Here is a 23936-nt window from a genome sequence, read left to right on the forward strand (position 1 = left end):
AGGCTACTCAGGGGTCAGGGACCCACTTGAGCAGGCAGTCTGTCCATTCTCAGATCTCAACCTCCGTGTTGGGAGATCCACTGCTCTCTTCAAAGCTGTCAGACAGAGTCATTTGCATCTGCAGAGGTTTCTGCTGCTTTTTGTTGTTGTTGTTGTTGTTGTTTAGCTGTGCCCTGTCCCCAGAGGTGGAGTCTACAGAGACAGGCAGGCCTCCTTGAGCTGCTGTGAGCTCCACCCAGTTCCAGCTTCCCAGTGGCTTTGTTTACCTACTTAAGCCTCAGCAATGGCAGGCGCCCCTCCCCTAGCCTCACTGCTGCCTTGCCATTAGATCACAGACTGCTGTGCTAGCAGTGAGGGAGGCTCCGTGGGCGTGGGACCCTCCCGGCCAGGTGTGGGATATAATCTCCTGGTGTGCCCGTTTGCTAAGACCCTTGGTAAAGCACAGTATTGGGGTGGGAGTTACCCGATTTTCCAGGTGTTGTGTGTCTCAGTTCCCCTGGCTAGGAAAAGGGATTCCCTTCCCCCTTGCACTTCCCAGGTGAGGTGATGCGTCGCCCTGCTTCAGCTCTCATTGGTCGGGCTGCAGCCGCTGACCAGCACCGATTGTCCAGCACTCCCTAGTGAGATGAACCCAGTACCTCAGTTGAAAATGCAGAAATCACCTGTCTTCTGTGTCGCTCGTGCTGGGAGCTGGAGACTGGAGCTGTTCCTATTCGGCCATCTTGCTCCGCCCCCTCCAGACTTTCCTATTTCTTAATGAGCATTTAGTGCTATAAATTTTCCTTTCAGCAGGACAATGCTAAAGCATTGCTTTAGCAGTGTCCCACAGCTTTTTGTATGTTGTATTTCATTTTTATTCAGTTCAATGTATTTTTTAAAATTTCTCTTGAGACTTCCTCTTTGACCCATGGATTATTTAAGCTATGTTGTTTCACATTCAAGTGTTTGGAGATTTTCCTGTTGTCATTCTTGATTTCTTGTTTGATTTCATTGTGGTCAGAGAACACACTCCACATGACTTCATTTTTCTTAAATTTGTTGAGGTTTGTATTATGGATCAGGTTATACCAAGGATATTTATGCCAAGGATATCTTGGCATATGTTCCATATTTGTTTGAAAAGAATATGTATTCTGCTATTGTTTCATAAAATCTTCTACATATGTCAATTAGATCCTGTTGGTTGATGGTTGTGTCAGTGTTCCCCATGACTACTCTCAGGTCGGATGATTCACTAGGATTCACAGAACTCAGAAAGATGTTACACTCATGGTTAAGGTTTGTTACCTAAAGGTCAAACTGATAGAGCATGGCCCAAGACCCCAGGCAAATAAAAACAGGTGTTTCCTATAAAGCACATTAGTTGCATAAACTATCTGGCATGGCCCAAAGTGTCAAGTATACAAAGACACTCTTATTGGGCAGGATTTTCTAAGGTCTCAGAAGTTATATCCCAGAAGCCAGTCAAGAGCCAGTCCTTTCTTTGAAATGTGCAGTGTTTGTGCTTCAAGCCCACCGAGTTAGCTATTTAATGCTCAATGGTGTTTTTTAGTTCTTCTATATCATTGTTGATTCTCTAGTTTTTCTATCAGTTGATGACAGAAAAATATTGAAGTCTCCAAACATGATTTTGGATTTGACTATTTCTCCTTCATCAGTTTTTGCTTCACACATTTTGCAGGTCTATTGTTTGATGCACAGATATTTAGAACTGCTATATCTTCTTGGTGGATTGGCTTTTTTGTCATTACGTAATGTTTCTCTGTGACTCTGGTAATTTTCTTTGTGCTGAAGTCTAATTTATCTGTTTTATATATCCATATTAGCATAGCATTCTTTTGATTAATGTTTGTGTGGCATATCTTTTTTCATCCTTTTAGTTTCAACCTGATCATATTGTTATATTTGAAATGCATTTCCTTTAGACATTATATAGTTGAATTAGTTGAGTCATGTTTTTAATCCACTCTTCCAATTTCTTTTAATTGGTGTATTTAGATCATTTATATTAATGTAATTATTAATATATTAAAACTTAACTGCCATTTTATTTTTTGTTTTCTATTTGTTCTCTCTGGTTTTTTGCTTTTGTATGCTTTTTCCTGCCTGTGAGTTACTTAAACTTTTTCTTTATAATTCCATGTTAGTGTGTCTATAGTGCTTATGTTTCTCTTTGTATTGCTTTTTTAGTGGCTGCTCTCAGTGTTACTTTATATATACATACCCTATCAGAGTCTAATGTTAATCAGCATTTTACCAGTTCCAGTGAAGTACAGAAAACTTACCTCCCTTTCACGTGTCTGTATTCATTTCCTAGCGCCACCATGACAAAGTACCACAAGCTAGGTGGCTTTAAACAACTAAAATTTATTGTATCACAGTTCTAGAGGCTAGAAGTCCCAGACGAAAATGTCTCAGGGCCATGGTCCCTCTGAGACCAGTTGGGAAACTTCTCTTCCTAGCTTCTAGTAGTTTGATAGCAAGCTTTGGCATTCCTTGGCTTATAGCTGCATCACTCCAGTCTTTGCCTTTGTCACATGGCATTCTTCCCATGTCTCTGTGTCTTCAGATAGCTATCTTCTTATAAGGATACCAGTCATATTGGAGTAGGGCCCACCCTACTTTAATATAAACCCATCTTAAATAATTATATCTGCAAGGATTTTATTTCCAAATTAGGTAACATTCTGAAGTACTAGAATTGTGACGTCAACATATCTTTTTTAGAGGTGAAAAATTCAACTCATAAGAATGCCTTTAGCCTGACCCACTTAAAATATAATTGGTATATTATATATAGGTATATTGTGTGTGTGTGTGTATATATATATATATATATGAATATATATATATATATATTTATAATTTTTTTTTTTTTTTTTTTTTTTTTTTTTTCTTTTGAGCCAGAAAGTTCTCACTTTCTTGTTGGCCGCAGGCTGGAGTGCAGTGGCGCGATCTTTGGCTCGACTGGCAACCTCCCAAATTCAAGCAATTCTTCTGCCTCAGCCTCCCAAGTAGCTGGGATTACAGCACCTGCCACCATGCCTGGCTAATTTTTATATTTTTAGTAGAGACAAGGTTTCACTATGTTGGCCAGGCTGGTCTCAAACTCCTGACCTCAGGTGAGCCACCATGCCCAGCTGTCTTTAATATTTTGTCTCCATGCATTTAGGACCATATTAGACAGTGTTATGATTTTTGATAGTTTAGAAAACTCGAGAAGGAAAATGTGCTGTGTCCTCCCACATTTATATTCATTTCCATTGCTCTTTCTTGCTTCCTGATGTTCCATGATCCCTTTGTTCATCATTACCTTTCTGTTTAGAGAACTTCCTTTAGCCATTTTTTAGGGTAGGTCTCCTGGAAATACAGTCTTTTAGGTTTCCTTCACCTAAGAATATCCTGATATTTATTTTGTTCCTAAAAGATGTATTTACTATATATAAACTTCTAGGTTGACAATTATTTTCTTTCAGAACTTGAAAAATATCATGCCACTTCCTCTGCCCTTCACATTTTTTTAATGTAAAATTCTTTATCATTTGAATTGTTTTCCCCCATAGGTAAGATGTTGTTTGTCTCTCACTACTTCAAGATTTTCCTATGTCTTTAGTTTTCAGAAGTTTGGCTGTAGTTTGTCTTAATGTGAATTTCTTTGGGTTTAACATGTTTGAGCAGGGCTCGTGCCTGTAATCCCAGATACTTAGGAGGTTGAGGTGGGAGGATTGCCACTGCTTTGTCTGAGAGGGGAAAGATTGCTTTATTATTTCTCACCATCTGGTTTCCACTGACACCCAAGTGGTGTGGCTATGGTATTTCTGGCCAGTGGTGAAAATTCTGACTCTCCAGTACGTCTCTGACACTACCCCAGCAGGGAGGGAAGACAGTGTCTCATCATTGCCACAGGAAGATAGATATCCAAGTTCCTCACATAGTCTCTAAGGGAATGAGGAACTAATTACTGTAGGTGGGGATGAGAGTCCCAAGCCCTCACTACTTGGCCTTCTTAACCTGGCATGAGGTTGAAGCACCTTCTAATACCCTGAGGAGGATGGAAGTCTAGGCTCCCCATTCAGCCTTTGTGGCATGAGTGGGGAATCTATTGCATGGCAGGGTGACTATAATGTATTATATATTTCAAAATAGCTGAGATAGCAAATTTCAAATTTCTCATCACAAAAAAAAGTGATGAGTGTGTTAATTAGCTTGATTTAATCATTCCACATTGTATACATATGTCAAAACATCACATTGCACTCCACAAATGTATATAATTATGCTTTATCAATCTAAAATAATACTAATTTTTTAAAAAGAAAACACATGGAACTCACCACTGTATCATTTCTCAGGTCCCAAAGTCCCTAGTTAATCTGCTTCTTCTCAGCACCTTTCAGGGTCTTCTTATGTCTGTCTTACATATACTGCCCAGCATTTTTAGTTTTACTTAGTGGAATGAATATGAAAAAGTATATCCACTTCATCTTCCCAGGAGCCCAAGTCCCAGTTTATTCTGTTTTTAATTTAGGCCCCTTAGGTAAATATAAAGAAGCATAAAATACAGTCCTTGACTTAAATCAAGTCTGATAGACAGGGTACCAATACTTTTAGAAATACAAATGACAGACCTTTAAAAAGCACTTAACAGTGGCAATCCTATGAAATAAAAGCAACTTTCTTCCATCTGTCTTGCCACAGCTTCTTTCCTGTATGTCCATTTGTTGATCATTTCATTTAGCACTGGTCATTGTTTGCTTATCTGTCTGCTCAACTAGACTGTGAGCTTCTTAAAGTCTTAGTTATCTTGGTAATCCCTGGATCCCAGGATAGTGCTTATCCATAAATGTTTTTTAAAATCAAATTGAAACTCTTAAAACTTTTGTTACTTTTAATTTGTCTGATGAAACATCTGAAAATTCCTCCTGTAACAAAACACCTAGAAATTCTAGATATAATATAACAAACATCCGTTAAATGCCCAGATGAGTTCAAAAGAACATAAAATTCCAGGCTGGATGTGATGACTCATGCCTATAATTCCAGCACTTAGGGAGGCCAAGGCAGGAAGATGACTTGAGCCCAGGAGTTTGATACCAGGCTGGGCAATAATAGGGAGACCTAGTCTATACAAAAAGAAATTTAAAAATTAGTTAGATGTGGTGATGCATGCCTATAGTCCTAGCTATTTGGGAGGCTGAGATGGGAGAATCACTTGAGCCCAGGACATTGAGGCTGCACCGAGCCATGATGGTACCACTGCACGCCAGCCTGAGCAACAGAGAAAGACTCTGTCTCAAGATAATAACAATCAAAAGCATCTGTATTAGGCCATTATTGCATTGCTATAAAGAAATACTGGAGACTAGGTAATCTAAAGAAAAGAAGTTTAATTGGCTGATAGTTTCTTAGGCTTTACAGAAAGCATGGTGTGGCATCTGCTTGGCTTCTGGGGAGGCCTCAGAAAGCTTACAATCATGGCGGAAGGCAAAGGGGAGCAGACATGCCACATGGCAAAAGCAGGAACAAGAGAGAGTAGGGGAGGTACCGTACACTTTAAACAATCATATCTCTTGAGAACTCACTCACTACCACAAGAACAGAACTAAGCCATGAGAGAGCGCCCCCATGACTCAACACCTCCCACCAGGCCCCCACTTGGAACACTGGGAATTACATCTCAACATGAGGTCCGGAGGGGGCATCAAATCCAGAGAAGGAGCTGCAAACTACAGTGACAAATGAGTACTTAGATCATGGTCAACTGGCCAGGCACAGTGGCTCACACATGTAATCCTAATACTTTGGGAGACTACAGTGGGAGGACTGCTTGAGCCCAGACATTCAAGACCAGCCTGGCAAAGAAGTAAGAACCCACTTCTACAAAAAAAATTAATAAATTAGGTAGGTGTGGTGGCACATACCTTTAGTCCCAGCTACTCAGCAGGCTGAGGCAGGAGGATTGATTGAGCCCAGGGAGTCAAGGCTGCAGTGAGTCATTATCACACCACTGCACTCCAGCCTGGGCAACAGAGTGAGACCCTGTCGCAAAAAAGAGGGAGAGAGAGAGATTGTGGTAAACTTCAAGGCATTTGAAGATACCACAAAACCAGAGCTTTAGGTTTGAATAGCCACAAAACAGAAGGCAGTTTTTGTTATGTTTCAGACTGGCAATTGGAACTATTTATTTCCTCTTCACCATACACACATATATACAAATAAAGCCAGGACCATTAAAGAGGTATATTGTCAGTGAAGGGCTGGGCTAGAAAAAATTTGCTGTCCAACAGAAAGAATTGACAAGGCAACTTGTCTTTCAGCCTCAGTTTTAGGTAGGAAAAATGACTCCCCTAAGAATTTGTAAAGAAATGTATTCTTAATGGAGGCCCCTCTGGATTTCTGTAGATGGAGATCAAACGTGTACATAATCAATAATTCTAAAACCATGGGAAGGAATAAGCCACCATAAACAAAAGTCAGGAAAAACAAATAACCTCCCTCAAATCAGATGCTGAAATACAAAGTAACAATTTAGAAAATATTTAATAAAATAAAAGAGAAATCGAAAATGAGACCAAGGCACAGAAGATTATCAAAAATGAAAATCAAGATATGAAAGAGAATCAAAGAACTTCTGACATTAAAAATAAAATCGGCCAGGCGCGGTGGCTCATGCCTTTAATCCCAACACTTTGGGAGGCCAAGGCAGGCAGATCACTTGAGGTCAGGAGTTCGAGACCAGCCTGGCCAACATGGTGAAACCCCGTCTGTACTAAAATTGCAAATATTAGCCAGGCTTGGTGGTGGGTGCCTGTAATCCCAGCTACTTGGGAGGCTGAGGCAGGAGAATCACTTGAGCCCAGGAGGTGGAGGTTGCAGTAAGCCAAGATCGCGCCACTGCACTCTAGCCTGGGCAATAGAATAAGACTCCATCTCAAAAAAAGAAAAAACAAAAGAAAAATAAAATAAAATCATCAAAATAAAAAAATGGATAAGTAAAAAATATACTAACACAGCTGAAGTTAGAATTAGTGAACTGGAAGATAACCTAAAGAAATAAGCCTGATAACATCACAGAGAAATAACATTTAATTGCATTTCCAAAATGAGAGAATAGCAAAAATGGGGAAAGAAGAAGTATTCAAAGAGATAACAAATGAGAATTCTCTAGAACTGACAAAGAACATGATTCCTTGGCTTCAAAAACAAGAAATTCCAAGCAAGACAAATAAATGGAAATCTTTCTCAGGTGTGGCAGATGTGATAGATTAGCATGGTTCCAACCTCCTTCTAGTGTGCCTTCCAGTACTACAGATGCTAAAAGGTTAAAAGCTTTAAGATTCCAAGTAACACTCAGGTTCTGCCAATCACATGTATTAACATGAGGCTTGAATTCAGAACCAGTTAAGTGAGGGAAGAGAAGTGGTAGTATGTAAAGAAGTGGTAGTATCCATTTACTAGTGTGGATCTAGGGTATGCATCATGACTGGTGCAAATAGTCATGATGCATACAGCTTCCTGATCTGTGAATTATACTAAGGTAGTTTGATGCTCGGTGCAGAAGTTGGTCCAGAGGCTTCCCAATTCTCTAGCTTCCTAATTGTGACAAAGAAAAAAGTTCCTTTGGCAAGATTTTTCTGTGGTAGTGTTCGTCAGTCATTTCTGAAAAGCCTGTGACTTGCTCATTCAGCATTTCTGTTGAAATTGAAAGTATTAAATTATTTTCGGCTTACCATCTAGTTGTTACTAGTCTCTACAATTGAATCTTCATTGATACCTGTAGAAAAAGCATACTGAAGATGCTGAAATCCAAAGACAAAGATCTTAAAAGCATTCAAATATTAAAAAAAAACAAAACAAAACAAAACATGTATTACCAACAAAGAGTAACTGTTGGTCTGCAGACAGCAACCATGGAAGCCAGAACACATATAGACTGTTATCTTTAAAGTACTGAGAGAAATTAACCATCAGCTTAGAATTCTATACCCAAGTATCTTTCAAGAACAAGGGTAAGATAAAGACAATTTGGAACAAACAAAAATGGAGAGATTTTGCCAATACACCTCACTAAAATACTCTTTAAGAGATATTCTTGAGGCAGAAGAGCTGAGATGCAAGAAAGAACAATAAAGGAGAAAAAATGATAAACCAGTGGGAATATTTGAACAAAATATTGTGACTGCCTAAAATAGTGTGTCATTTGAAAAAATAAAAATATACAAAGTGGAACAAATGGACAAAATAACATGTACAATGGAAGGGGATAATCGAAGTTACAGAGTTTCTAAGTCAAGAAACTTGTTACTTGGGAAGAGAATACATTCAATGATTAGTCTTCATGTTTACATATGCATTTTGGTAACCACTAAAATGATAATTGACTTTACAATATCTTTCAGAAACATGGAGGAGTAAATAAGATTCTAAAAACTGGATCCAAAAGGAAGTTGGACTAGAACTTTTAATAACCAACAAAAAGTTAAGGCATCATTTAAAACAAATGCATTCACTAGATTAGTAATAAGATTCAATTTACCAGAAAGAAATGGCAAATTCTAAACTTTTATGGAAATTTTTAAGCAAAAATTGACAGAATTTACAAAGATAAATAGACAATGCTCCATCATGCTGAAATACTTTAACGCAGTAACTCAGACAAAAATATATATATATAAATATGGATATAGATAAAATTTGAGTAACACAATAAGAAAATGATCTTGTACTCTTAACATTTAAAATATGTAAACCTTTCTCAAGCATGTGTAGAATAATTATTAATTCTACTCGATATTAGCTTTAGAGCAAGGTTTGACAAACTTTAAAGCAGTAGTCCCCAGCCATTTTGGCATCAGGGACCGGTTTCATTATAGACAATTCTTCCACAGATTGGGGTGGAGGGATGGTTTCGGGATGATTCAAGAGCATTATATTTATTGTATACTTTATTTCTGTTATTATTACATTGTAATATGTAATGAAATAATTCTACAATTCAACATAATGTAGAATCAGTGGGAGTCCTGAGCTTGTTTTCCTGCAACTAGACAGTCCCATCTGAGGGTGATGGGAGATAGTGACAGATCATCAGGCATTAGATTCTCGTAATCCCTTGCATGTGCAGTTCATGATAAGGTTTGTGCTCCTAGGAGAATCTAATGTCACCATTGATCTGACAGGAGGCAGAGCTCAGGCAATAATGCTCATTCCCACCGTTCACCTTCTGTGCAGCCTGGTTCTTAACAGGCCACAGACCAATACTGGTCCATGGCCCGGGGGTTGGGGACCCTTGCTTTAAAGAATTAGTATCATTGGCCAGGCACGGTGGCTCACGCCTATATATAATCCCAGCATTTTGGGAGGCTGAGGATCACTTGAGGTCAGGAGTTTGAGACCAGCCTGGCCAATATGGTGAAACCCCATCTCTACTAAAAATACAAAAATTAGCCAGGCATGGTGGTGGGTGCCTGTAATCCCAGCTACTCAGGAGGCTGAGGCAGGAGAATCACTTGAACCCGGGAGGCAGAGGTTATAGTGAGCTGAGATCGCACCACTGCACTCCAACCTGGGCGACAGAGCAAGACTCAGTCTCCAAAAAAAAAAAAAAACTGGTATCATGCACAGGTGTTCTCTGACTACAGTGTAATTAATTTAAACAAAACAAACAATTAGTCAAAATGGCCCAGATTTTTGGAAACCTAAAACCACATGTCTAAATACTCATGAGTAAAAAAAAGAAATCATAATGGAAATTTTAAAATACTTAGAATGGAATCATAATGAAAATTCTACAAATCTAAGTAGGATATAGGTAAAATGGTTCTTTGAGGGAAATGTATAACATTAGATGTCTACCTTAGAAATAGGCTGAAATATAATGAACTAAGCATTCGATTTCAAGAATTAGAAAACAAAGCTCACTTTGGCAGCACATAAACTAAAATTGGAACAATACAGAGATTAGCATCACCCCTTTAAAAATTTTTTTTTTTTGAATTAGAAAACAGATCAATAGAGTACACCTGAAGATAAATGAAGAATGGAAATAAAGGGCAGAAATTAATGAAAGATAAAACAGAAACACAATACTGAAAATCACTAGGTATCTAATTTTGCTCTCTTCTGAAACTCCACTAAAACTACAACAAAGGAATTTACTTGAAAGAAATAAGCCCACAAGGAGGAGACTCAATAAAATGTTAGAAGCTGGAACATAGATAGACTACTACTAACTGCCTTAACAGGCCCAAGAAAGACAAATTCTGAGCCAGGAACCTTCAGTTTACATCACAGAATTTTCTCAAGTATTGGGCATTAGCAGTAACAAGCAGTTTGGAAAAGGAGATAGAAGAGAGATCTAAAATGAGAACTGGTTAAAAGCAGATCCCCTCATCCATTTCATAGCAATGAGTAATTACAGAAGTCTGAAAATTTATTCTCTGGAAAGGGTAAACAATACGTCTACACTAAATTTTGCCAGGCACAATTGAGCATGTGAATAGCATACTGAAATCAGGGAAACTGGGTGAGGTTATACTTTCTCAATGCTGACTGCAAAGAACTCTAGGCAAAAAAAAAAAGAGAGTCTTCTTTTAGGGAATATGGTTGACCTAAAAGACCTAAAAATACTGATATTGGGGGTTCCCTCAACAACTCTCCCAGCAAAATAGCCCTACAGTGACGGTTATTAGTCCAAAGACCTCAACCACATACTTAGGGCTTTTATGATCACCTTTTTAGTCTCCCTTTTTAGATTATTAAAAATGAGACGACAGTGTCACACATGATGAATGAATCCAACATGAAAGATGGAGGTCAAAACAAATAATAAGGGAAGGAGGAACCAACTTATGCAGAAGGAATAAAGCTTCAAAAACAATAAATATTAATTCATTAATATTCCTAGCGATATACCATGCCTATGAATCAAAAATAGGATGGTATTTTTTTAATGAACATTCAGAGAATTTTAAAATCTTAAAATTAAAATATGAGCCAAGCGTAATCCCAACACTTTGGGAGGCCAAGGTGGGAAGATCATTTGAGGCCAGGAGTTTGAGACCAGCAGGCAACATTGTGAGACCCTGTCTCTACCAGAAATAATAATAATAATAACTAGTTTGGCATGGTGGCACGCTCTTGAGGTCCTAATTACTCGAGAGGCTGAGGTGGGAGGATTACTTGAGCCCTGGAGTTTGATGTTACAGTGAGCTATGATCGCACTACTGCACTGTAGCCTGGGCAACAAAGCAAGACTTTTAAATTCTGTCTAATTTTAAAAAAAGATAAAAAAAATATAAAATGAAAAGCTGAAGTGTTTAAAAGATACAGTTAAAGAAGACACTCTGAGTATAGGTCAAAATAAAAAGAAAGAAATGGCAGATAGAATAGATTCAATAGAAATATTACTGAATAGATAATGTTGAGCCAGAATAGAAGAACCAATATCAAAAAGGAGACAGACGCAGAGAACAGAGAAAATGGAAGAGAAGCAATTACCAAACTAATTCAAGAAAACATTATATAATTGATGGGCATGAGTTATTAGACTGAAAGAGCTCATTGGATACCCAGCACAATGGATGGAAATAGACCTATGGCAGTTTCAGAGTTCCAGAACAAGGAGGGATTCCAGAAAGTATATAAGTTGAGAGGCAGGAATATATACAAAGGATCAGGAATCAGAATGGCTTTGGGCTTGCCAAAGCAACATTGGAACTAGGAGACCAGTGCCTTCAAATTTCTAAAGGAAAATTATGTCTAAGCTAGAATTCTACAGGCAGCCAAACTATCAGTAAAATACAGAGAAAAATATATTTTCATACATTCCAAGATCTCAAAAAAACCTACATCCCATTAAATACTGCTCAAGAACCTACTGAAAGATGTGCTTCACCAAAATGAGAGTACTACAAAAAGGAGGAGTGCATGGGATATAAGACAGGAGAAGAGAGGTGAAGGCAGTTCCTAAGGTGCAGGTGATGGAAAGGGATTTCTCAGATGACAGCTGTATGCTAGACAGGCAGGCAGTCCAGAATAAAGCAGTGTGATAGAGAGAGAGAGATACAGAGAGACATATATTGAGTGCCTTCTGTGTTCTACACTCTTGCACCTGATACTATATGGATAGTAAGTCCCCTTAGCCTTTCATGGACCATGTGCTGATGTTCTTGCTCTCCCCTTCCCGCCCTGCTACCCGGATAACCAAAGACATTCATTTTACCCCACAGAAGAGTTTTGCTTTGAATTGCCCCTGAGAGCTGAAGATTGGCCATGGTAAGTAAGTTTAGAAGCAGAAAACAGATAGCACCCTACCCCCACTGATCATATTCCTGTCATATTTCAGTACCTGGCCCACACTGCCAGAAGCCTTCACTGTGTTGAGGCTTATGTTTCTTAAGACTCATTCTTGCCTTCCCCAAATGGGGGCTATGATAAACTCTGAAAAATTGAAGCCAGACTGTGACTCTTAAGCTCATCTTCTCTTGAGAACCTTCATCAAACAGTAGTAATAATGCCTTTTCCATACATTGCCAGGTTTGTGCTTTCCTGATCGTTTTTAAACTAATTACCTTTTACATTCACTTATATGCCAATACTTACAGTTAAGCAAAACAAAATTGAAAAATGTATTATTGCCATTCACTATATTTAAAAGTAAAGGACAGAAGCAGACCAGTCTTTAGAAAATTAAAATTAAAATTAAAAGAAAATTACATACCAAGATTTAGACTAAAGCATTCTGTAAAATTCAACACCTATTTATGTTCAAAAACAAAACAAAACCCTTTACAAACTAGTAATAGAAGGGAACTTTCTTAACCTATAAATTCTATAGCATATAAAACACCTAGTCATAACATGGATTTTTTTAATCCCTTTAAAAATCAAGAATAAAACTAGGATATATATTATAATTACTTCTATTCAACATTATACTGGTGGAAATCCTACCCAACATTTTACTTGCAAATGACATGATCATGTATAGAAAATATCACAGGACATGTACAAGAAAAGCTGTTAGAGGGCCGGGCGTAGTGGCTCACGCCTGTAATCCCAGCACTTTGGGAGGCTGAGGTGAGCGGATCACGAGGTCAAGAGATCGAGACCATCCTGGCCAACATGGTGAAACCCCGTCTCTACTAAAAATACAAAAATTAGCTGGGCGTGGTGGTGCACACCTGTAGTCCCAGCTACTTGGGAGGCTGAGGCAGGAGAATCGCTTGAACCTGGGAGGTGGAGGTTGTGGTGAGCCAAGATTGAGCCACTGCACTCCAGCCTGGTGATAGCAAGACTCCATCTCAAAAAAAAAAAAGCTGTTAGAAGCAATAAGTGAAATTTAGCAGAGGCACAAGATTCTAGTCAGTGATTCAAAAATCATATTTCTCTGTTCTAGCAGTGAACTATTAACAAAATTTTGTAAAGTATAATTACAATAACATCAAAATACATTAAATGTTTAAGGATTAAATTTAACAAAATATGCAGGAGCTGTACATTGAAAACTACACAGTACAGTTTTTTTGTTGAGAGAAATTGAAGAGCTAGACAAATAGACAGATATACCATTTAATGGATCAGAAAAATTAATATTGTTAAGATGCCAGTTCTCCAATCCTGATTTGTAGGTTCTGCAGGCTTTTTGGTAAAAATGGAGAAACTGATTCTGACATTAACATGGGGATGCAAAAGACTGCAAATAGCCAAAACAGTTTTTGAAAAGGAACAAAGTTAGAGGACTTGCATGACTTGACTTACTCTGTGCTGCTACTAAGACAATGTTGTATTGGTGGTAATAATGAAATATAAATCAATAGAACATCCAAAAATAGACCCACACACCCATACTGACCTGATTTTCAACAAATATGTCAAGGTAATTCAGTGGAGAAAAGATAATCTTTTCAACAAATTTTGCTGGGACAAATGAATATACTTAGGACAAAAAAAATGAACTTCAACCTCACACCAATATAAAAATTTAATACAAGTGAATTATATTTCCAAATGTAAATTATATCTCTAAATGTAAAACTAAGATTATAGAACTTCTAAAAGAAAATATAGGAGGTATTTTTGGTTTGGCAAAGATTTATTAATAAAAAGCACAAACTATAGACAAAAAATTGACAAACTGAACTTTATCAAAATTTCCAACTTTTGTTCTTCAAAATATAGTATTCAGAAAATAAAAGGCAAGCCACAGACTTGGAGAAACTACTTGCAAAATATACATCCAACAAAGGACCTACATGTAAAACAAAGAAAGAATTCTTACAACTGAATAATAAGAAGGCAAACAACAATGTATCAAAGAAGATGTATGGATAGTAAATAACTACATGAAAGATGCTCAAAAACATTAGTCACTAGGGAAATGCAAATTAAAACTACAGTAAGATACCACTACACACCTACTAAAACAGCTAAAATGAAAAAGACTGACTTCAAACCAAGTGCTCATGAAGATGTGGAACATTTGGAACACTTATACATGCCTGGTGGGAATGTAAAATGGTACAGCCACTTAGGAAAACAGTGTAGCAATTATCTTGAAAAATTAAATATTCACCTGCCATACAATCCAGCCATTCTTCTCCTAGCCATTTACCCAAGAAAAATGAAAACATGTCTATATAAAGTGTTATTTGTGAATGTTCATAGCTGCTTTATTTGTAATAGTCAAAAACTGGAAACCTGCATTTGGACAGAGAAACAAATTGTGCTGTGACCATACAATGGAGTACCTACTCAGCAGTAAAAGGAAATGAAGTATTGATAACATAATAACATAGATGAATCTCAAAGAATTATGTAAAATGAAAGAAGCTATACAATCAGGGGTATATATGATATGATTCCATTTATATAGCATTCTAAAAAATGCAAATTGAACTTTTGGAGGTGGTGGATATCTTGATTGTGGTGGTGGTTTCATGGGTATATACAGATGTATTGATCAGATAGACACTTTAAATATATTTAATAGTTTTAATGTAAGTCAGTTATACCTCACTGAAGCTATAAAACATAGGTAAGCTGATACTATTTTCAGTACCTCACCAAGCTTCAATTTCCTCATCAGTGAAGTAAAAATAATAATACCCGCCTCACAGGGATTATTTGAACATTTTGTGTGTGGTATGTTTGTGCATGCACACCCATCCACGATACCCCCATATCACTCTTTCCTTATCAGGCCTTATTTTTCTTCAAAGCAATTATAATTATATATTTGATTGTTTACCTTCCCCAACTATACTGTAAATTCTTTGAGAACAAAAACTTTACCTATTGATCACTACCTTCCCAAATGCTTAGAACAATGTCTGGTACACAGCACTCCATATATATTATTAAGTGATTTAATGAATGAATATGTGTGTGTGTGTGTGTGTGTGTGTGTGTGTAACTACATTGCCTTACATGGAGTATATGACTCAACCTACATTGATAGCTAATCCACTATCCCCCTGCCTCTTCCATGGGACCAAAAAAGTTATCAGGTACTTTCAGATTACCTTCCCAATACATTTATTAAAGTTTTCGTGGCTTATTTCTCGGCACCTTTTAATGGCTACATATAGTAGGCAAATTATTAGAAAATTTGATAGGTCTGCTTTTACTATCAACAAAAACTTTTCCTTCTAATGAAAGTGATGTCTTCTTGCCAGGCAAGGTAGCACATGTCTGTATTCCCAGCTGTTCGGGAGACTGAGATGGGAGGATCCCCTTGAGCACAGGAATTTGAGGCTGGAATGTACAATGATCACACCTGTGAATAGTCACTGCACTCCAGCCTGGGCAACATAGTGAGATCCCAGCCCTTATAAAAAAGGAAGAAAGTTATGGCTTCAATTTCTGATCGTGACATGACTTGAGAAAATTTTATTTTGCTTTTCTTTTTTCCCCCCACAGGGTTTATCCATGGCTTAGAGGACTGGGTTATACATCATTGGGTATATTTCTATTGGGATTTTTATTTTGGAATATAGATAACATATTTTGTGATTCACTGAGGTAAGATATATTTTCATTCCTTCAGAAATATTTTTGGCAAGATTTTATTAAGTAGAGAATTTTATAAATATATAGAAATAATAGTGCCCTGAAATGAATTTTTACTATTGTTGACATTTAAAAGATATGTACAGTATAATAAAGTTAATTATTGGAATGCCTGTTTAAATTACCTAAAATTTTGGACCTGAGACTTTTTCATAACCTCTGTAGGGTTTAGGTTTTGTGTGTGTGGGCATCACAGAACTATATAGTTAATCAAGTGTTGACTATTCCTTTGAAACCTGCCTGATCTGCTTCAGTGAATAAAGAAGACTGATTTGTAATAAGCATATGAAAAATATGTATATAAATATACACTTTCATATGCTTAATGTTATTTTCTTAAAAAATGCTGTAAACCATCTTTTCAGCAATCATATATTGCCAGGAGTTTGAATCTTAGACTTAGGTGTCTCTGGATTCTAGTCTGTCATTAAGACACTGTCTTTCTGGCCCTCTTTTCCATGAAATGAGCATGCTGAATAGGTTAAACAGGTGGGTTATTCCAACTCCAAATCCTGTGAACTAACAATTTTGCATAAACAGAGAACAGAGGAAGGTACTAAACAGTACTACAGGAAGGCAATCAACAAAATTCAGACTGTGAGAAATCTACAGAATGAATGACCTGGTCTCTTTGACAGATAAATTGCAGAGGCACAGCCAGGCACGGTGGCTCATGCCTGTAATCTCAGTACTTTGGGAGGCTGAGGGGGCGGATCACTTGAGGTCAGGAGTTCAAGACCAGCCTGGCCAACATGGTGAAACCCTGTCTTTACTAAAAATATAAAAATTAGCTGGGCTTCGTGATGTGTGCCTGTAATCCCAGCTACTTGGGAGGCTGAGGCAGGAGACTCCAGCCTGGGTGACAGAGCAAGACTCCGTCTCAAAAAAAAAAAAACTTTGCAAAGGCAGGAAAAAAGAGAGAGGAGGAACATATAGATTAAGAGACTTAGATATATCAACCAGATACAATGTGTTGGCCTTTTTTGGATTCTGATTCAAACAAACCATTTAAAAAAATAAAGTATGAGAAATTTGGAACTTCGATGATCAGTAACTGAATCTTTTATGATATTAAGGGAGTATTATTATTTTTAGGTGTGAAAATGTGGTTATGTTTTAGGGAGGTTTCCATATTTTAGAAATACATACTAAAATATTTAGAAATAAAATGATATAGTATCTGGGATTTGCTTCAAAAAGATATAAGAGAGAAAAGTGTCTAAGGGTTAAGATGACACGGATTGACCATAAATTATCATTGTTGAATACTGTTCCTCAGAATGTACTTTGGATAACAATGTGGCAGACTACAGGAAACTTAAGGCAATTAAATAACTGCTGTTTTGAGAACGATATTTAAAATGCTCTAAGACTATCAGCGTTAGTTGCTAAATATTTTAAAATTTTAACATGGTGATTTTCTCCTTCTTTCCACACAGGAACTTTCGAAAGAAGGTACCACCTATCATAGGTATTACCACACAATTTCATGCATGGTGGCATATTTTAACTGGCCTTGGTTCCTATCTTCACATCCTTTTCAGGTAGGAAATAGAGACTTTTTTAGCCTTGTACTAGAGTTTGTTTTTTTTTTCTTTACTGTTCAAATAGGATGATGTAAATACTTTTTAAACACTAGAAAATTCACAAACATGAAAATTAAATAGTATACTCTTGGACAAACATTGGGTCAGAGAAGAAATCAAAAAATTAGAAAATACCTTGAGACAAATGAAAACAAAAATACAACATACCAAAACTTATGGGATGCAGCAAAAGCAGTACTAAGAGAAGTTTATAGAAATTAATGCCACATTTAAAAGGAAGAGAAATCTCAGTGAAACTTTACACCTCAAAGAACTAGGAAAAGAAGAACAAATTAAGCCCAAATTTGGCAGAAGGAAAGAAATAACATGGAGCAGAAATAAACAAAATAGAAAAATTTTTTAAAATCTATGAAACTAAGAGTTGGGATACTGAAAGATCACCAGAATTGACAAATGTTAGCTAGACTAACAAAAAAAAAAGAGACAGAAGACTCAAATAAATAAAATCAGAAATAAAAGAAGAGACATTACAGTGCTGCCACAGAGATAAGAAGAATCACACAATTATATGCCAACAAATTGGATGACTTAGAAGAAATGGACAATATCCTAGAAATGTAGAACCTACCAAGACTGAGTTGTGAATAAACAGAACAGACCTCTAACTAGGTCAAAACATTCATAAAAGAAAGTAAGCAAGACACAAACAAATGAAAAGACATCCTGTGTTCATGGATTAAAAGACAAAGTTGTTAAAATGTTCATACTACCCAAAGCCATCTACAGATCCAATGCAATCTCATTTAGAATTCCAAAGACATTTTTTACAGAAATAGAAAAAATAATTCTAACATTCATATGGAACCACAAAAGGCCACAAGTAGCCAGATCAATCTTGAAAAAGAGCAGACATGAAACATCACACTTCTTGATTTCAAAATAAACAAAACATGCATAACTTTGTTGTTGTTATACTTTTCAGGTATTGTATTTTTTACAAGTTGAAAGTTTGTGGCAGCCCTGCTAAGCAAGTTTATAGGTGACATTTTTCCAGCAGCATGTGCTCACTTCATGTTTCTGTCTTATTTTTTGTAATACTGACAATATTTCAAACTTTATTATTATTATTATATCTGTTATAGTGATCTGTGCTCAGTGATCTTTTTTCTTTTCTTTTTTCTTTTTTTTTTTTTTGGAGACAGAGTCTCCCCCAAGCTACCAAGCTAGAGTGCAGTGGCACGATGTTGGATGTTGGCTCACTGCAACCTCCGTCTCCTGGGTTCAAGTGATTCTCCTGCCTCAGCCTCCCAAGTAGCTGGGATTACAGGCATGCGCCACCACGCCTGGCTAATTTTTGTGCTTTTAGTAGAGACAGGCTTTCACCATGTTGGTCAGGCTGGTCTCAAACTTCTGACCTCAAGTGATCATCCCACCTTGGCCTCCCAAAATGCTGGGATTACAGGTGTGAGCCACCGTGCCTGGCCTGTGATCAGTGATCTTTGATGTTACTATTGTAATTGTTTTGAGGCACCACAAACCATGCACATATAAGACAGTGAACTTAATAAATGTTGTATGTTTTGACTGCTCCACCAATTGACCATTCCCCAGTCTCTTTCCTTCTCCTCCAGTCTCCCTATTCCCTAAGAGAAAACAAAGTTTAAAATAGGCCAATTAATAACCCTACAGTGGCCTCTAAGTGTTCAAGTGAAAGGAAGAGTTAGACATCTCTCACTTTAAATCAAAAGCTAGAAATGATTAAGCTTAGTGAGGAACGTATGTTGAAAGCTGAGATAGGCCAAAAGGTAGGCCTCTTGTGCCAAACAGTTGGCCAAGTTGTGAAGGCAAAGGAAAAATTTTTGAAGGAAATTAAAAGTACTCCTCTAGAGAACACATGAATAATGAGAAAGTGACACAGCATTATTTCTGATGTGTAGAAATTTCTAGTAGTCTGGATAAAAGATCAGACCAGCCACAACATTGCCTTAAGCCAAGGCCTAATCCAGATCAAGGCCCCAACTCACTTCAATTCTGTGAAGGCTGAGAGAAGTAAGGAAGCTGCAGAAGAAAAGTTTGAAGCTAGCAGAGATTGGTTCATGAGGCTTAAGGAAAGAAGCCATCTCCATAACATAAAAGTGCAAGGTGAAGCTGCAGCAAGTTATCCAGAAGATCTAGCTAAGATTATTGATGAAAGTGGTTACACTAAACAACAGAGTTTTAATGTAGATGAAACAGCCCTTCTACTGGAAGAAGATACCATCTAGGATTTTCATAGCTAGAGAGGAGAAATCAATGCCTGGCTTCAAAGCTTCAAAGGACATGTTGTGACTCTCTTGTTTGGAGCTAATGTAGCTGATGACCTTAAGTTGAAGTCAGTGCTCATTTTCTATTTTCAAAGTCCTATGGCCCTTAAGAATTATGCTAAATGTACTCTGCTTGTGCTGTATAAAATGGAACATCAAAGCCTAGATTACAGCACATCCATTTACAGCATGGTTTACTGAGTATTTTGAGTAGGTGCTCAAAAAAAACCGGTTGCTGAACAAATGAAGCATATACTCATGTTTTTTTTTTTTTTTTTTTTTTGCTTTGTACATGCAGAAGCACTATGGTTAAGTTTGTCAGTACACCAGTTTGTATGAATTAAAAATGAATCTGAAAAGCTTTCCCCCTCCCACTTTTCTTTCAGTTTGTATACAAGAACACTTTACCTGAGATATAGGCCAAAAGTGAAGGTAAGTCCACTTCTTAGGTCCTGTGTGTGTGTTGGGGATATGGTACTGGGAGTATAGGATAGAGGTGGAAGAAGAAAGGGGAGTTTGGAAAGGTAGTGGAACAAACACAGGCTTTGGAACCAAAGGCATTGAATCTTTCATTTACTACTGCATGTTCTTGGACAAATCTCTTTAAGCCTTAGTTTCTTCAACAATAAAATTGAGCTGGTAATAACTACATTGCAGAGTTGTTTTAAAGATCAGAGATAATTTATATGCCCAGCTCCATGTTTGACAGTCAAAGCTTAATAAATTTAAATAAACTCAATAAAAATACTCTCTGATATCTGGTCCAAGTCTAGAAGGAATAAACTATGCTTAGGCTACTAATACCAGGACAATCACTAGCAAACCTATGTATAGTCACAGCCCCATGGATTCTTTCTCATTCTTTTTCAGGGATAACATGGAACAATTTTGTCTTTTCTCATTTTGTCCTAATTTGTCCCCAAACAGTTTCTCTTTGGAATCTGGCCAGTGATCCTGTTTGAGCCTCTCAGGAAGCATTGATGAATCATTCCACCAAGAAAACAAGCACCTACCATAGACCTGGCAGAATAAATAAGGAAATCCTTAAAGATCTACAAGTTCAAATATGTCATGACCATCATAGCAGAGGAGTGACTTTCTGACTAATGCTGCCACCCACTCCACAAAAAGAATAAGAAGTGAGGCCTGCTGGGTGTTTAGTTCATGGCATTATCTCATTTGTCCCCTCCTCCTTTCATGCTCCAGTTTATAAAGAAACAGAGATGATGTGTGTGTATGCTTCAAATGCAGAAACAATTGGGCTTTTCTTAACAGGTTAACAGTTTGTGCTGGTTTTAAGGAATTAATCTTTTTTTCTTTTTGCCAAGGGTTGCATGTGAATTATACTTTTCTTAATATTTGATTAAATAATGCAAACAGTCAGCTAAGGGCCAACAAAACCCCATATCCTGATGGTTAGCTGTGAGCCAGCACTCAGCTTTGTCATATTTGATTAATATTGTATTAATCTCATGGATGGTTCTCAAAGGTAAGAAAAAAAGAGAGAGAAGAGAGAGCGAGCTAGCTGTGGGATTCTGTGTAGTTCTTCACTGTCTGTTCCAGGGCTAGTCAGAGGATCATAAGCAAGCTCAGACCTGCCCCTGGTTCAATACTTAACCACATCCCAGGATTTATGGTGTCCGCCTATAGCCACAGCCAACCAGAATGAGTGGGTCATCTTATAACCTTTCTCAAGCTCCATGAGGACATGTATAGAATGTTGTGCCTTCAGCCAGCTCTGCTGTGATCTTTGCAGATCTTTAAGTTGTCACTGTTTCTATGGCTAGACAAATAGGACTGGTGGTCTAGACTACCCATAGTTCATCCTCCTCACATAACTTATTTGAAGTTGTCAGGGAATGTCATTACACTCCGATTTTTTTAATTATGCAGTATTTTCCAGTTCTCAGAGAGGTCATGGTTGTGCCCAGGGAAGTGTGTTGCGTTAACTAAAGCTAAAATGATCAGAAACCTATTTACATAAAGCATATTAAAATATCTGCTCCTTAATTTTCTGAAGGAAATAGATGTAAGTTTCTGTTACTTGAAACCTACAGAACCCACAAAAATTAGGGTGATAAGAAATGACAGTGAAATCTCATCGTAAGGCAGCTAGTTCTAATTTGCATTTGAATGTATTACAAATTGCATCACTTTTCACAAACATAACACCTGCCTGAAGTAAAAATCTGATTTGACCCCTCTGCTCATGTATCATCATATTTGTAGCTCTGCATCATTTAGCATTTTTATGACTTTTTTTGCTTTTTATAAATTATTGTAAAATCCAGATTGTTTTTACCACATGATGACATGACTCAAGATTAAATCCTGAGCTAGTTTCAAAAGGAAAATCTTTTTTTTCTTATGCAAAGATGGTAAAACACTTTTGTCATTTTTTCCAGTATTCAGTAAGTAGCCTTTGTACAAATTTAAAACCAAAACTATTCTGTTGTTTTTCTTCACCTACTAGCCTTAGTTTTTAACCAAGTATCCAAAGATGTCAAGCTGACATCCTTCCCTTAGCATGCCCAACAAACCATTAGACCATTAGACTGATTCTTCCACCTGCTTTTATGATCCTCCAGGAAGAAAAACACTTGCCAAAACATTAAGAGAACTTTGGTTCCGCCTTAAGAGGGTATAAAACTAAACTATTTGAAGGCACAGCCCACAAGTACACAGCTGTACTTGATTTTGCCCCGAGATTCTGACTTCTGGTTACATTTCACCTGCAGTTACCTGGGCTATCAGCCATCATACATTTTTAAATTCATTTGTTTTCCACCATTATATTTTTATACTTTTCAGTTAGATATACTTCTGCGTAAAGAATATATATACAGTGTAGGATAAAGGCATGTCCTACATGGCAATGCTGTTAAACATGGTAAGACTGAGGTTCTGCAGAATTAAAGTCAGATTAAGGGTACAGAGAGCACACCTTCATACTGAGGCCATTTACAGCAATTTGTTTAATGAGTGGTTTAGCCATCACCACCAGTGGCCACCTGTTCAATAAAATTGCCCAGCACCATAGTGGAGAGTCATCTATACCCCGAGGTGACCTGTAAGACTGGCCAATTCTTTGAAGACCCTTGTTTCTATTGGGAGAATGGAAAGCAGAAAGGGAAGCCAGGCTCTTTAATGTTCCAAATCAGCTGTGCCTCACACAAGGCTCTCTTTTCAACAACTAAGTAACACACTCAAGACTTTGTGTCTGTGCAGCATTTTATGGAAATCACTGGTGACTTATAGGATATTACTAAATTATCTTTATTTCAATAGCTTTATTTTTTCCTATTCGGATTCTAGGTAGACATTACAGGGTTGGATTCCTCACTACCCCCTCCCACTGTCATTTGTTTTATTGGAAAACTTCGTGTTAACTAGAGTGTACAAAAAGTCTGTTTCCTGCTGAGCCAATAATGATGTGTTTGCATATCACCTAATGTGAACAGTGCTCATCTGTGAACCCTACAGCAAATTATATTTTAGAAAATACTTTGTGAGGCTGGGCATGGTGGCTTATGCCTGTAATCCCAGCACTGTGGGAGGCCAAGGCTGGTAGATCACTTGAGGTCAAGTGTTCGAGACCACCCTGGCCAACATAGTGAAACCCCGTCTCTACTAAAAATACAAAAATTAGCCGGGTGTAGTGGCGCGTGCCTGTGGTCCCAGCTACTCGGGAGGCTGAGGCAGGAGAATTCCTTGAACCCAGGAGGTAGAGGGTACAGTAAGCTGAGATCGCACCACTGCACTTCAGTCTGGGTGACAGAGCGAGACTCCGTCTCAAAAAAAAAGAAAAGAGAAAAGAAAATACTTTATGAGGATGTAAAAGAAGCAATTTGCTTGCACATCTGAATATCCTTCTTGTGCCTCCATTTTCACTCTGAAAAACTGAAAGCAATTTGACTTTGATTTTTGTTTTTTTAAAGAACAGCTAGGTGAAAGGAGGTTAAGCTGATTGGTCACTCTGCCTGCCCACTATCTACTCCCCACCGTGGTGTTTCAT

The 23936-nt window shown here is 37.5% G+C and overlaps 1 protein-coding gene across 4 annotated transcripts in view; it reads left to right on the plus strand.

The window, feature by feature from the left end:
- Positions 1–22365, plus strand: part of ACER3 (alkaline ceramidase 3) — a 159647-nt gene extending 137282 nt beyond the window's left edge. For 3 of the 4 annotated variants that reach the window (XM_017893547.1, XM_017893549.1, XM_017893548.1), the window contains 4 exons: positions 15922–16023; positions 17511–17615; positions 20308–20353; positions 20849–22365. In XM_017893547.1, coding sequence (XP_017749036.1) covers positions 15922–16023; positions 17511–17615; positions 20308–20353; positions 20849–20902 — 307 coding nt within the window. In that variant the 3' untranslated portion in view covers positions 20903–22365. The remainder of the gene's footprint in view (positions 1–15921; positions 16024–17510; positions 17616–20307; positions 20354–20848) is intronic. The other variant, XM_017893546.1, reaches the window with a different exon arrangement.
- Positions 22366–23936: the final 1571 nt, after the last annotated feature.

The sequence above is a fragment of the Rhinopithecus bieti genome, unplaced genomic scaffold (genome assembly GCF_001698545.2).
Source record: "Rhinopithecus bieti isolate Rb0 unplaced genomic scaffold, ASM169854v2 scaffold_23868, whole genome shotgun sequence".
Taxonomy (NCBI): Eukaryota; Metazoa; Chordata; class Mammalia; order Primates; family Cercopithecidae; genus Rhinopithecus; species Rhinopithecus bieti.